Source organism: Oncorhynchus clarkii, chromosome 27, assembly GCF_045791955.1.
Source record: "Oncorhynchus clarkii lewisi isolate Uvic-CL-2024 chromosome 27, UVic_Ocla_1.0, whole genome shotgun sequence".
Classification (NCBI taxonomy): Eukaryota; Metazoa; Chordata; class Actinopteri; order Salmoniformes; family Salmonidae; genus Oncorhynchus; species Oncorhynchus clarkii.
In genome coordinates, this window is record NC_092173.1 from 9,908,189 (window position 1) to 9,922,149 (window position 13,961).

At 40.3% G+C, this 13,961-nt stretch overlaps 1 protein-coding gene across 2 annotated transcripts in view; it reads left to right on the forward strand.

Moving 5' to 3' along the window:
- The window catches only part of LOC139386243 (immunoglobulin superfamily member 11-like), a 97,678-nt gene extending 94,917 nt beyond the window's left edge, over nt 1-2,761 (forward strand). The window contains exon 8 of one of the 2 annotated variants that reach the window (XM_071131736.1): nt 290-1,038. In XM_071131736.1, coding sequence (XP_070987837.1) covers nt 290-815 — 526 coding nt within the window. In that variant the 3' untranslated portion in view covers nt 816-1,038. Of the gene's footprint in view, nt 1-289 lie in introns of both variants that reach the window. The other variant, XM_071131737.1, reaches the window with a different exon arrangement.
- Nucleotides 2,762-13,961: the final 11,200 nt, after the last annotated feature.

Consider the following 13,961-nt stretch of genomic DNA (forward strand, 5'->3'; position numbering starts at 1 on the left):
TGGAATTTAAGCAGCGGATTACATCATAGGGCATTGACGAAACAGTCAGAATTGGAAGAGAAACCTAATTGAGTATTAAGATGATATTTGGATGTTCCAACACACTTGGTAACGTAAAAGCACCAAATGCGTACGTCACATATTATGATGTTGATAGAAATACGTTAAAAGAGTGGCGTATTACTTAAGAGATTGGGTGGGATATGAAAACCTGTTAACACTAAATGTTAACCTCCTGTAATTTCTGTAGTCCCTATAGTGACCTCCTCTTGCCCTTTGTGCTTTACAGAGAGGACGACCTGCCCCCTAAGAGGTCGTCGTCAGTGAAAGCGTTTCACGCCGACGCCTCATCCTCGGAGAATGACACCCTGACGTCCACCAACACCTACAACAGCCGCTATTGGCACAACCCCAAGCCCAACTACGACACCAACTCCTACACCCGCTACAATGGCGACACACGCCAGACGTTCCCTACGGGGCAAGCGGGTCACACAGGTCAAACGGGGGGACATGCAGCTCACACAGGACACGGGACACTGGCTCCGCCGGGCTCCGCCCCCCTGGCATGTCAGGCCTACTCCAATGGTAGCCACACCCTCCCCCCGCCCAAGACTCTGGTGGTCACCACCAACTCCGCCCCCTCCCCGCCCACCATGGTGCGCAGCAATGGCTCAGTCAGCCTGAAGCCCGTGACGGTGGCATCGCGTGGCGGGTACACGCACTCGTACGCCGTAAGCCAGGCCACGCTGGAGCGCATGGGCGCCGTGCCCGTCTTGGTGCCAGCCCAGAGCAGAGCAGGCTCTCTGGTCTAAAGTAAACTCTTACTGGGTTGAACCAGCCTGCCTCCCCACTTCGTCTCTATTTCTCCCTTTTTTTACTCATTAAACAGGATTTTACATTACCGACTTCATCTAATGCCAACGTCTCCAAGTACAGGATCCCGTTTGAAAGCAGCACCAGGTGTTCTATTCCCATTGGTTGGTTTTGTATCTCTTCTTGGGTATGGTTTCTCTCACTGGTTCCTTGCATTAAATGGCTGTAACCAGTGGGATTATCGTACAAAAGTCACACATAATCATCTGACGTTTCAGGTGACTGTGACTGTGTGTTTTGGACTCATCACGACAGTGAGCATTAACCGTTTAATCTCTGTGTTTTAACCACACCTAGACACCCCCGAGCCCTGCAAGTCCCATAAAGAAGCATCCGAATGAGCATGTACTGTATATTCCATTGAAAAGAAACAACCGGATTCTTGCTATTATTTCATATCACTCAGCTATTGCGGTGATTATAATCGTTTTGTATCTTTTTTTTTAAAATGACAGAGATGTTCTTTGATTCACTGTAGTGGTCTTACATGAACAGAACCATAGTGGTGGAAATGGCCTTAGAAGAGCAGAGAGTTACGGGGATTTCTGGTGAAGTACCAAATGGCAAAGACAACAGAATGGCACAACACAGTAGGCAGATCCTGTGACTGGACAGGGGGTTTCTGATTCTGTCCATTAGCTCCGACTTCAACATGTTCATACGTTTTGTTTTGCAAGGTAACACACTTTCATCGAAAAACTCCTCTGAAGTCATGCCATTACAAACAGTGTACACACATATATTTCTATGTCTTCATTATGGAACGGTCTTACCTATGCACCCCCCGTTACCTCTACAGCATTACAAATGGGAGAGATGGAGCCTCTCCAGCACAAACCGGTAAGGGTTCAGAATTTACATTGATTAGGTCCAGTATTGGTAACTATGGTCTTACCTCAAGATCCCATTATGCTAAAACACCTTTCCCTGAAAGTTGAATCTGCAGTTTGAAACGTACTGACCGTGTTTATGGAAGTACGTGCTATTGTCAACCTGCTATTGATTTGTTTTAACGAAATCCAAATCTCACATCAGCGCTGTTGGACAAGAAAACATGGGGGATATCTTATTTCATACATCCTTTAAGAAAATGTATATTTAAAGGGGATTTCCCTTGAGAATGCTAACAATCACTGTTTTGTACCTACTGGAATTATTGTAACTACTGGTAGGCTAGGTTGTGAATTTAAGAATAATACTTTTTTTTTTTTATCTCCAATGGATGCATATTTTACAACTCATGCGGCTTAATTTAAGAGGTCTATTCATTTCTGTTAACAGACACTAAACTGGGTTTTGTAGAATGTTGTATTGCGTTTGTAAAGAAGGGATGTCATTTTGTATTTTTATTTTTTACAACTAGGTGTCCTCTGTGGGTGAAGCTGCATGTTTGGGCAGTGCAATTCATACAAAAATGACAAAGTATCACCGAAACCTGTATACTAAAATGACTGTCTGCATCTGTTGATTGTAATAATGATTTAACATACATTTAATGCATACTCTACCAATTGTTTTCCAGGGCACTTAGATTTTTTTCACAGCTACAAATTCCAGCATTAAAATAAGTTAACTTAAGTATCCCCAATGATCGTTGAAAATGCAATGAATACCACCTGTTAATGAAAAATCTAGGTTCGTTCCAGCAGTGTTGTAATGTGTTGCTATTGGAGGTAAGAACGCTTCGAGGACCATCTTTTTTTTATACCTGAAACTAACTGCTGATTTAGGTTTTTATATTCAAAATGATCTGTCGTGCTCTTTGCATTTAAAGTCTTATTAATATTGAACTTAATCTCTCGCTCGAAAGACAAATTGTTTTGATATTGTGTGATATTACATTTAAAAAATTGTACTATTCATTTTAACCAACAAAAAAAAAAAACACTTACTCCTGAGGGAAAAAAAACGTCTCTTGTATTTGGGGTCAGTAATCTTTCTCATTCAGTCTCTACATATACTGCACCCAATGATAGCTGTGGTCTCCACAGTATGAATTTGGCCATTCAATGTGCTCAAGTTAAGTGTTATTGAAGTTCATTGAAATATGCTCCAGTAAGAAGCCATTAAACGTATTCAATTAAACCTCTTCAAGTAAAGCAATATGGATGGTGAGCAGAACTTTCTGTCCTGAAGCAATAAAGACCAACCAGGTGAAGCACATTAGGAGGACTGTTGATGTACAAGATAGACCTTTATCAAACTGTTCCTTTTCTGTCACTCACTCAGCTCATTGGCTTATGTGTTGTCTCATTCCCTCCATCAGGGAACCAAGATTATATTCATAACTTAATCATGCGGCCATGAGACTAAAACACTGTTCAGTATTGTCAGGTAATACGCACAACTTTGGAGAGTATTCTTTGAGTTTGTTTGGTGTTCAGAGACTTGTTTCAACGTCAGAGTGCATCCATATGATTTATGTATGTACTCTTTTATGTACAGTGCCTTCAGAAAGTATGCATACTCCTCGACTTGTTAAACGTGTTGTGTTTCAGCCTGAATTTATTGAAAATGAAATACAGAAATATCTATTTACATAAGTATTCACAGCCCTGAGTCAATACATGTTAGAATCACCTTTGGCAGTGATTACAGCAGCCAGTCTTCAAGAGCTTTGCACACCTGGATTGTTCAATATTTGCCCATTATTCTATTGAACATTCTTCCAGCTCTGTCAAGTTGGTTATTGACCATTGCTACACAGCCATTTTCAAGTTTTGCCATAGATTTTCAAGCAGATTTAAGTCAGAACTGTAACTCGACCACTCAGGAACATTCACTGTCTTCTTGGTAAGCAACTCCAGTGTAGATTTCTGGCCTTGTGTTTTAAGTTATTGTCCTGCTGAAAGGTGAATTCTTCTCCCAGTGTCTGGTGGAAAGCAGACTGAACCAGGTTTTCCTTTAGAATTTTGCCTGTGCTCGGCTCCATTCCATTTATTTTTTATCCTGAGAAACTCCCTAGCCCTTAATGATTACAAGCATACCCATAACATGATGCAGCCACCACTATGCTTGAAAATAATGTGTTGTATTGGATTTGCCCCAAACATAACACTTTGTATTCAGTATAAAAAGAGAATTGCTTTGCCACGTTGCAGTATTACTTTAGTGCTTTGTTGCAAACAGGATGCATGTTTGGAATATTTGTATTCTGTACAGGCTTCCTTCTTTTCACTCTGCCAATTAGGTTAGTATTGTGGAGTAACTACAATGTTGTTGATCCATTGGTCTTTTTGGGAAAGCCCTGAGTGATTTCCTTCCTCTCTGGCAACTGAGTTGGGAAAGACACATGTGTCTTTGCAGTGACTGGGGTGTAATTGATACACCATCCAAAGTGTAATTAATAACTTCACCATGCTCAAAGGGATATTCAAGGTCAGCTTCTTTTTTTATGCCCATCTACCAATAGGTGCCCTTCTTTGCGAGGCAATTGGAAAACCTCACCTGGTATTTGTGCTTGAATCTTTTGAAATTGACTGCTCGACTGAGGGACCTTACAGATAGTTGTATGTGTGGGGTACAGAGATGAGGTAGTCGTTCAAAAATAATGTTAAACACTATTATTGCACACAGAGGGAGTCCATGCAACTTATTATGTGACTTGTTGAGCACATTTTTACTCCTGAACTTATTTAGGCTTGCCATAACAAAGGGGTTGAATACGTATTGACTCAAGACATTTCAGCTTTTCAGTTATAAATAATTTTTAAAAATGTTGAAAAACATAATTCCACTTTGTGGGGTATTGTGTGTAGGCCAATACCCCAAAAATACATTTTAAATTCAGGCTGTAACACAACAAAATGTGGAAAAAGTCAAGGGGTGTGAATACTTTCTGAAGGCACTATGTATGTACTCTGCTGATAACCCCGGAGTTGTTCACTAGCTTGTTGTGTCTGGTCACAGACAAGCATTCAACTGATCTTTAACAATTATTAAAGAGCCACAGGTTCAGGTCAGATGAGGTGAGCGCATCTGTTTCCTCTGTTAGACATCTCTTGGGGCGAATCCTAACTTCCACTTATATGTTTACTTAGTCATGCATTGATGTCAATGTGAGACAGAGTGAAAATTCAACTTAAAAGTTAGGATTTGTCCCATAATGACCCTGGCCCGAAACGCAACTGCTTAAACTAGAAATAGACAGGAGGGATAACCACAAAACCCAGACAAGTGATGGTGCATTGTCTACTGTGGCCATAAGTTCATCAGGTTGTGCTTATATAGATATTATATTGCCAATAGTAAACATTGTAAATATGTAAAATATGTATTGTACTTAACAGTTTGATTGATATGAAATATGACATTAACACTGGAAGTTGTAGTGAATAAATACTGTTAATACATTCTAACTGTAGTTGTGCTCATTGACTTAGTCATTTTAAGACTTAGTTTTTTTATGAGTACAGATGATCTTATTGGTAATAAACATTAGGAACTCCTTCCTAATATTAAGTTGCAACCCCCCTGAATTCACCTGGTCAGTCTGTCATGGAAAGAGATGTTCCTAATGTTTTGTACACTCAGTGTATATCATTCTGTACAGCTGACCAGCTGGCAAGTGTCACGGACATTTTCAACCTATCCCTGACCTGGTCTGTAATACCAACTTGTGTCAAGCAGACCACCATTGTCACTGTGTCCAAGAACACCAAGGTAACCTGCCTTAATGACTATCGCCCCCCGTAGCACTCACATCTATAGTCATGAAATGCTTTGAAAGGCTGGACATGGCTCACAATCAACACCATCACCACAGACACCCTGGACCCACTCCAATTTGCATACCGCCCCCAACACATTCACAGATGACGCAATCTCTATTGCACTCCATACCTTTGTAAGAATGCTGTTCATTGACGACAGCTTAACACCATAGTCCCCTCCCAGGCGGTGAGGGTTTGCAACAACACAGCTGCCACGCTGACCTCAAGACGCTACATAGGTAGTGAATACGTCCCAGTACATCACTGGGGCCAAACTCCCTGCCATCCAGGACCTCTATACCAGGCGGTATCAGAAGAAGGCCCCCAAAATTGTCAAAGACTCCAGACACACAAGCCATAGACTGTTCACTCTTCCATCGCATGGCAACCGGTACCAGCCGAGTCCACACACTGGACTCTGCTCACACATACAGTACCAGTCAAAAATATGGACACACATACTCATTCATTGTTTTGGTATACAGAAGATAGCCCTATTTGGTAAAAGACCAAGTCCATATTATGGCAAGAACAGCTCAAATACGCAAAAAGAAATGACAGTCCATCATTACTTTAAGACATGCAGGTCAGTCAATCTTGAAAATGTCAAGAACTTTGAGAGTTTCTTCAAGTGCAGTCGCAAAAACCATCAAGCACTATGATGAAACTGACTCCCATGAGGACTGCCACAGGAAAGGAAGAGTTACCTTTGCTGAGGAGGATAAGTTCAACCTCAGATTGCATCCCAAATAAATGCTTCACATTTATTAAAGTAATAGACGCATCTCAACATGAACTGTTCAGAGGAGACTGAGTGAATCAGGCCTTCATGGTCGAATTGCTGCAAAGAAACCACTAATAAAGGACACCAATAAGAAGAAGAGACTTTCTTTGAACAAGAAACACGAGCAATGGACATTAGACTGGTGGAAATCAGCATTTGGTCTGAAGTCCAAATTTGAAGTCCAAATTTGAGATCTTTGGTTCCAGCCGCTGTCTCTTTGAGACGAAGAGTAGGTGAACAAATGTCCTCCACATGAAGCATGGAGGAGGTGTGATGGTGTAGGGGTGCTTTGCTGGTGACACTGTCGGATGTATTTATAATTCAAGTCACACTTAACCAGCATGGCTACCACAGCATTCTGCCTCCACAATCTCCCGAACTCAACCCAATTGAGATGGTTTGGGATGAGTTGGACCACAGAGTGAAGGAAAATCTGCTAACAAGTGTTCAGCATAAGGGAACTCCTTCAAGACTGTTGGAAAATAATTCCAGGTGAAGCTGGTTGAGAGAATGCCAAGCGTGTGCAAAGCTGTCATTAAGGCAAAAGGTGGCTACTTTGAAGAATCTCAAATATAAAATATATAAATATATTTGTTTAACACTTTTTTTGGTTACTACATGATTCCATATATGTTATTTCATAGTTTTGATGTCTTCACTATTATTTTACAATGTAGAAAATAATAAAAATACATTTAAAACCCTTGAATGAGTAGGTGTGTCCAAACTTTTGACTGGTACTGTTATTGGATTTATAGACATTATGGATAGTATGTGTATAGAGTATATCTGTAGAATACATAGGATAAAGGTTTTGGTTACTACATGATTCCATGTGTGTTATTTCATAGTTTTGATGTCTTCACTATTATTCTACAATGTAGAAATTAGTCTAAATAAAAACTCTTGAATGAGTAGGTTTGTCCAAACTTTTGACTGGCACTGTACTTACACCCCCAACACACCACATAACATGCGCACACATGCATACAGATGACACACACACAAACTTTCACACGCACCACATGCGCTGCTGTCTATTATCATTTCTGTTGCCTAGTCACTTTAACCCTACCTATATGTACATTGCTACCTCATTTACACAGGAGGTTTCTGGCCCCTTAATTGGGGAGGACAGGCTGGTAGTAATGGCATCAAATATGTCAAATGCATGGTTTCAATGTGTTGATGATGCCATTCCATTCACTCCATTCCAGCCATTGTTATTAGGAGTCCTCTCAGAAGCCTTCTGTGCTCAATTACCTCATACCCCTTGCACATCGACTGTGTACTGGTACTCCCTGTATACAACATTATGAGTATATACAAGGTATAAAACACTAGGAACACCTTTCCATGACAGACTGGCCAGGTGAATCCATGTGAAATGTCACATCTTAATTCCACTTCAAATCAGTCTAGATGAAGGGGAAGAGACAGGTGAAAGAAGGATTTTTAAGCCTTGAGACAACAGACATGGATTGTGTACAGTATGTGTGCCATTTAGAGGGTGAATGGGCAAGACAAAAGTTTGAAATGCCTTTGAACGTGGGTATGGTAGTAGGTGCCAGACACGCCGGTTTGTGTCTGGGTTTTTAACGCTCAACAGTTTCCTGTGTGCATCAATAATGGGCCACCACTCAAAAAACATCCAGCCAACTTGACACAACTTTGGGAGGCATTGTAGTCAACATAGATCAGCATCCCTGTGGAATGCTGTCCACACCTTGTACAGTCCATGCCCCGACGAATTGAGGCTGTTCTGAAGGCAAAGGGGGGGGGGGGGGGGGGGGGTTGCAACTTAATATTAGGAAGGTGTTCCTAATATTAGGAAGGTGTTCCTGGTATAGTCATGTATAGCCAGGTTATTTTTACTTGTTATTCCCTGTCTATGTATTAATCATGTCACTATTTTTATTTCATTTTCTATCTTTATCTCTGCATTGTTGGAAAAGTACCCTTAAGCAAGCATTTACTGTTAGTCTACAACCTGTTGTTTATGAAGCATTTGACAAGTAGCGTTTTATTTGATTTGACATGTAATACTTCAACAACCCACTGGGAGGCAGAGCCGACTCACTGATCCATGCCCCATCCAAACTCCTTGGAGAGGTAAGCTATGCATTTCCTCCTCAGCAAAGCTGATCTTCCAAAATAAGAAAATATAGTCATGATCCAATGAGCCGGTTGGACAAAAAATAAAAAACTACGAAAACATAAACCAATAATTACAAATTAATCTTGAGCTGCAATAACTCTGAATAATTAAGTTAGACTTAAACAGTGAAATTGGTCATTTAAATGGATGTTAAAGGCCTTTTGGGTTTGTTGCTGATCGATTGAGATTAGATAAATACTCTGCAGTTTGAATAATCAACTATTTTCATCTATTGGTGCAATGTTCAATTAGCATATTTTTTTAATCACAATAATCCTCAAGGTGTTGCTCACCGTAAACTATGTCCTTAGTGTTTTGCTACTTCCCTCTCCAAAGGAACCCTATGAGGAATGGTTTGTAACAGAGGCACTTGCTCTGTTATGTTAAGATAAATTGAATTTGGTATTAGAGATCGCTCAATTAGTGAATTTGCACTTGCGACAAGTGGTGTGAGCTTTTGAGAGAGGGGGGGGGGGGGGTTGTTGTACCAAAAATATTGGGGACTTGGATAGCATGAAGCCCTACATATTGTCAACCTCCACATTGGGCCATGGCTCTAAAATGGTTGGTTATGACTGTGTTTTTATCCTTGGTCTCCCTGCTCTCTTCTTCTAAACCCTGATAAATGACTTTTCAGCCAGGAATGACAATCTGGAGTGTATATTTTCTGCACCTGCCACTGTTGATCACTGCAGAAACCTTTTAACTTCATGAATCGGTCAAAGCACTGCCATGCTTTATGTCTGGCCATGGACATAGTGTTTTACATGAGATGCCATACATTTGGCCTTATACCGCTGCTATAAATGCGACTGATGGGACACTGCATATGGGGCTTTTCTACATTGGCTGGATATGACGCATTTTCTGAAAGTCTCATAGTGTATTATATCTTTTAAATATATGACTCAAGATTTACAAGTGAATGACAGACTTTCTTGATATTTTCATAAGCAAAACATATTTCGTGCCTTTATCAATGTTGATCTATGACACCTTTCCTGATGTTGAACGAACATTTCGATTACATTCTCAGAACTCTAAAGGCCACATTGAACAGTATTTCCACCTATTCCTTTTCCTGGAGAAAAGTGTTTAGGTTTGATTTGGGTAAAATATATATTTCTTCCATCCTGAGGACATTGGAGAGTGATGGCTGAATTCAAACAAATGGCAAAGTCTTTCATCTGTTCTCCCAAATGTTCATTCCAACATTTCTTGAATAACTTTCTATTTCATGGGCATATTTTGTATTGTAATACTGTGCATTACCATGTGGGAAGTCAAAATATGCCCAACTCCTAATGCCTTCCTACAGTAAGGTAGTTGATGCTAAGTTGAATGTCGAACATTGTAATATTCCCAAAACACTAGCCCTAAAGTGATACGCCTGTTGGTTCCACTTTTCTGTGCTTCGTTATTTGTTCAAATAATGAACACTCAAAATGTACACTTATAAATCATATCAATTTTAATCAAAATACAGCTGTAGAGAGAAGCCAAGGATCAAACATACACATGATGTCTCTGAGTTCTGCAAAATAGGAAAAGTACAAGTTGCTTTTAATATGCTTGCAGTCAGCCCCTAGTGATGTAACTGCCTACGTCAACACCTTCTACACATGAGTCCAAGCCCATGCATATACAGTTATACAAACTTGCAGGAGAGAACAATAGCTCGTGTTTTCTAAGGGCTAAGCAGTAATTTTCCACTCCCGTGTGGCTTTATAGTGGTAGGTCTGACTTGTCTCTTATCTCTTTCACTCCCCTGCAGGATTCTGTGTCTATGAATCTCTTTTAGCCTTGAGGCGCTTTCTCACACACACCCTGTTTTGACTGCAATAACTCACACATTTCTAAGACCATTTCTTATAAGAGGCAGAGACTAGAAAAGAACTGGGGAACAATATTAAACCTTATAATGCATATATATATTGCTAATCTGTAGTCCAGGACCATATAAATGTAGTGGGGGAGGGGTTTTATAGCCCTTCCCCTTCTATTAATACAACATAGGCATAATCAATTATTATAATACATCAAACATTTGATGCAGCCCCTATCAGAGGGCCTCTGGTTTCAATTTGAATGCCAGTGGTTCTCTCAGAAAAGCACTTGGACATCCATTACATGCCCAAATCCGAATTGATTTCTGCTAGCAGCATTGGTGTGACGACAGAACACCCAGCACATAATAGCCCGCCCAGAGCTAGGGTTCCATTTGTATTCTCCTGGCTGGCTGTCTGGCTGGCTGGGTGTCTACTTTGGACCCATTTAGGCCTTTGTTATTCATGACATGGGGATGCTGGCAGAGGAAGCCCGGTGCCTGGTGATGCAGGGATAAACTAATTGGCTTCTAAATTAAATGGTCATGTAAGAATAAAATATTTCTTCAGTATTTGTCTAGCTGGCATGTCATAATATAATAATACAATGCTTTATACAAATGACTAGTTACAAGATCCTATTGTAATTTTTTTACAAAAGTTGTTCTTTACAGTTTGTAAAAGTCCAGACTCAGACCTTCAAAATGGCATATCATACGCTACAATTGGAAAAAAGTAATAGGAACGTTATGCTGCTATGAAAGAAGGCGAGGTCATTACAGGCGATTCAAAGCTGGGACCGGGAAACTGAAAAAAACAGCTTCTAAATCAAGGCCATCAGACTGTTACATAGCTATCACTAGCCGTCCTCCACCCAGTAACCTGCCCTGAACTTTGTCACTGTCACTAGCCGGCTACCACCCGATGACTCCACCCTTCACCTTAGAGGTTGCTGCCCTATATACATAGAAATGGAATCACTGGTCATTTTAATAACTTTAATCATGTTTACATACTGTTTTACTCATTTAATATGTATATACTGTATTCTAGTCAATGCCATCCTATTCAACTATTGCTGTGTATGTGTGTGTGTGTGTGTGTGTGTGTATACAGTGGGGCAAAAATCTATTTAGTCAGCCACCAATTGTGCAAGTTCTCCCACTTAAAAAGATGAGAGAGGCCTGTAATTTTCATCATAGGTATACTTCAACTATGACAGACAAAATGAGAAAAAAAACCCCAGAAAAATCACATTGTAGGATTTTGAATTAATTAATTTGCAAATTATGGTGGAAAATAAGTTTTTGGTCAATAACAAAAGTTTATCTCAATACTTTGTTATATACCCTTTGTTGGCAATGACAGAGGTCAAACGTTTTCTGTAAGTCTTCACAAGGTTTTCACAAACTGTTGCTGGTATTTTGTCCCATTCCTCCATGCAGATCTCCTCTAGAGCAGTGATGTTTTGGGGCTGTTGCTGGGCAACACAGAGTTTCAACTCCCTCCAAAGATTTTCTATGGGGTTGAGATCTGGAGACTGGCGAGGCCACTCCAGGACCTTGAAATGCCTCTTACGAAGCCACTCCTTCGTTGCCCGGGCGGTGTGTTTGGGATCATTGTCATGCTGAAAGATGGAAGGAGGTTCACACTCAAAATCTCACGATACATGGCCCCATTCATTCTTTCCTTTACACGGATCAGTCGTCCTGGTCCCTTTGCAGAAAAACACAGTAGGTATGGTATTCTTCGGATGCAACTCAGCATTCTTTGTCCTCCAAACACAACGAGTTGAGTTTTTACCAAAAAGTTATATTTTGGTTTCATCTAACCATATGACATTTTCCCAATCTTCTTCTGGATCATCCAAATGCTCTCTAGCAAACTTCAGACAGGCCTGGACATGTACTGGCTTAAGCAGGGGGACACGTCTGGCACTGCAGGATTTGAGTCCCTGGCGGCGTAGTGTGTTACTGATGGTAGGCTTTGTTACTTTGGTCCCAGCTATCTGCAGGTCATTCACCAGGTCCCCCCGTGTGGTTCTGGGATTTTTGCTCACCGTTCTTGTGATCATTTTGACCCCACGGGGTGAGATCTTGCGTGGAGCCCCAGATCGAGGGAGATTATCAGTGGTCTTGTATGTCTTCCATTTCCTAATAATTGCTCCCACAGTTGATTTCTTCAAACCAAGCTGCTTACCTATTGCAGATTCAGTCTTCCCAGCCTGGTGCAGGTCTACAATTTTGTTTCTGGTGTCCTTTGACAGCTCTTTAGTCTTGGCCATAGTGGAGTTTGGAGAGTGACTGTTTGAGGTTGTGGACAGGTGTCTTTTATACTGATAACAAGTTCAAACAGGTGCCATTAATTAATACAGGTAACGAGTGGAGGACAGAGGAGCCTCTTAAAGAAGAAGTTACAGGTTTGTGAGAGCCAGACATCTTGCTTGTTTGTAGGTGACCAAATACTTATTTTCCACCATAATTTGCAAATAAATTCATAAAAAATCCTACAATGTGATTTTCTTTTCTCACTTCTGTTGAAGTGTACCTATGATGAAAATTACAGGCCTCTCTCATCTTTTTAAGTGGGAGAACTTGCACAATTGGTGGCTGACTAAATACTTGTTTTGCCCCACTGTATATATAACACACACATACACCTTTATCCTATGTATTCTACAGATATACTCTATACACATACTATCCATAATGTCTATAAATCCAATAACAGTACCAGTCAAAAGTTTGGACACACCTACTCATTCAAGGGTTTTAAATGTATTTTTATTATTTTCTACATTGTAAAATAATAGTGAAGACATCAAAACTATGAAATAACATATATGGAATCATGTAGTAACCAAAAAAAAAGTGTTAAACAAATATATTTATATATTTTATATTTGAGATTCTTCAAAGTAGCCACCTTTTGCCTTGATGACAGCTTTGCACACTCTTGGCATTCTCTCAACCAGCTTCATGAGGTAGTCACCTGGAATGCATTTAAATTAACAGGTGTGCCTTGTTAAAGGTAATCTGTGGAATTTCTTTCCTTCTTAATGCGTTTGAGCCAATCAGTTGTGTTGTGACAAGGTTGGGTTGATATACAGAAGACAGCTGTCACGAACGTCATCAGGGAAATGACCAGACCACGGTACATTTTCTCTTTATTTCAAATGTCGCCAACAAAACAAGAAACAACAAAACGAATGTGAAGCTTACTAGGGCTATACAGGCCACTAACAAAGACAACTACCCACAACTAAGGTGGAAAAACAGGCTACCTAAGTATGATTCCCAATCAGAGACAACGATAGACAGCTGTCCCTGATTGAGAACCATAACCGGCCAAAACATAGAAACAGAAAACATAGAAATAAAGAAACTATAATGCCCACCCTAGTCACACCCTGGCCTAACCAAAATAGAGAATAAAAACCTCTCTATGGCCAGGGCGTGACAATAGCCCTATTTGGTAAAAGACAAATCCATATTTTGGCAAGAACAGCTCAAATAAGTAAAGCGAAACGACAGTACATCATTACTTTAAGACATGAAGGTCAGTGAATACGGAAAACTTCAAGTACAGTCGCAAAAACCAAGGTC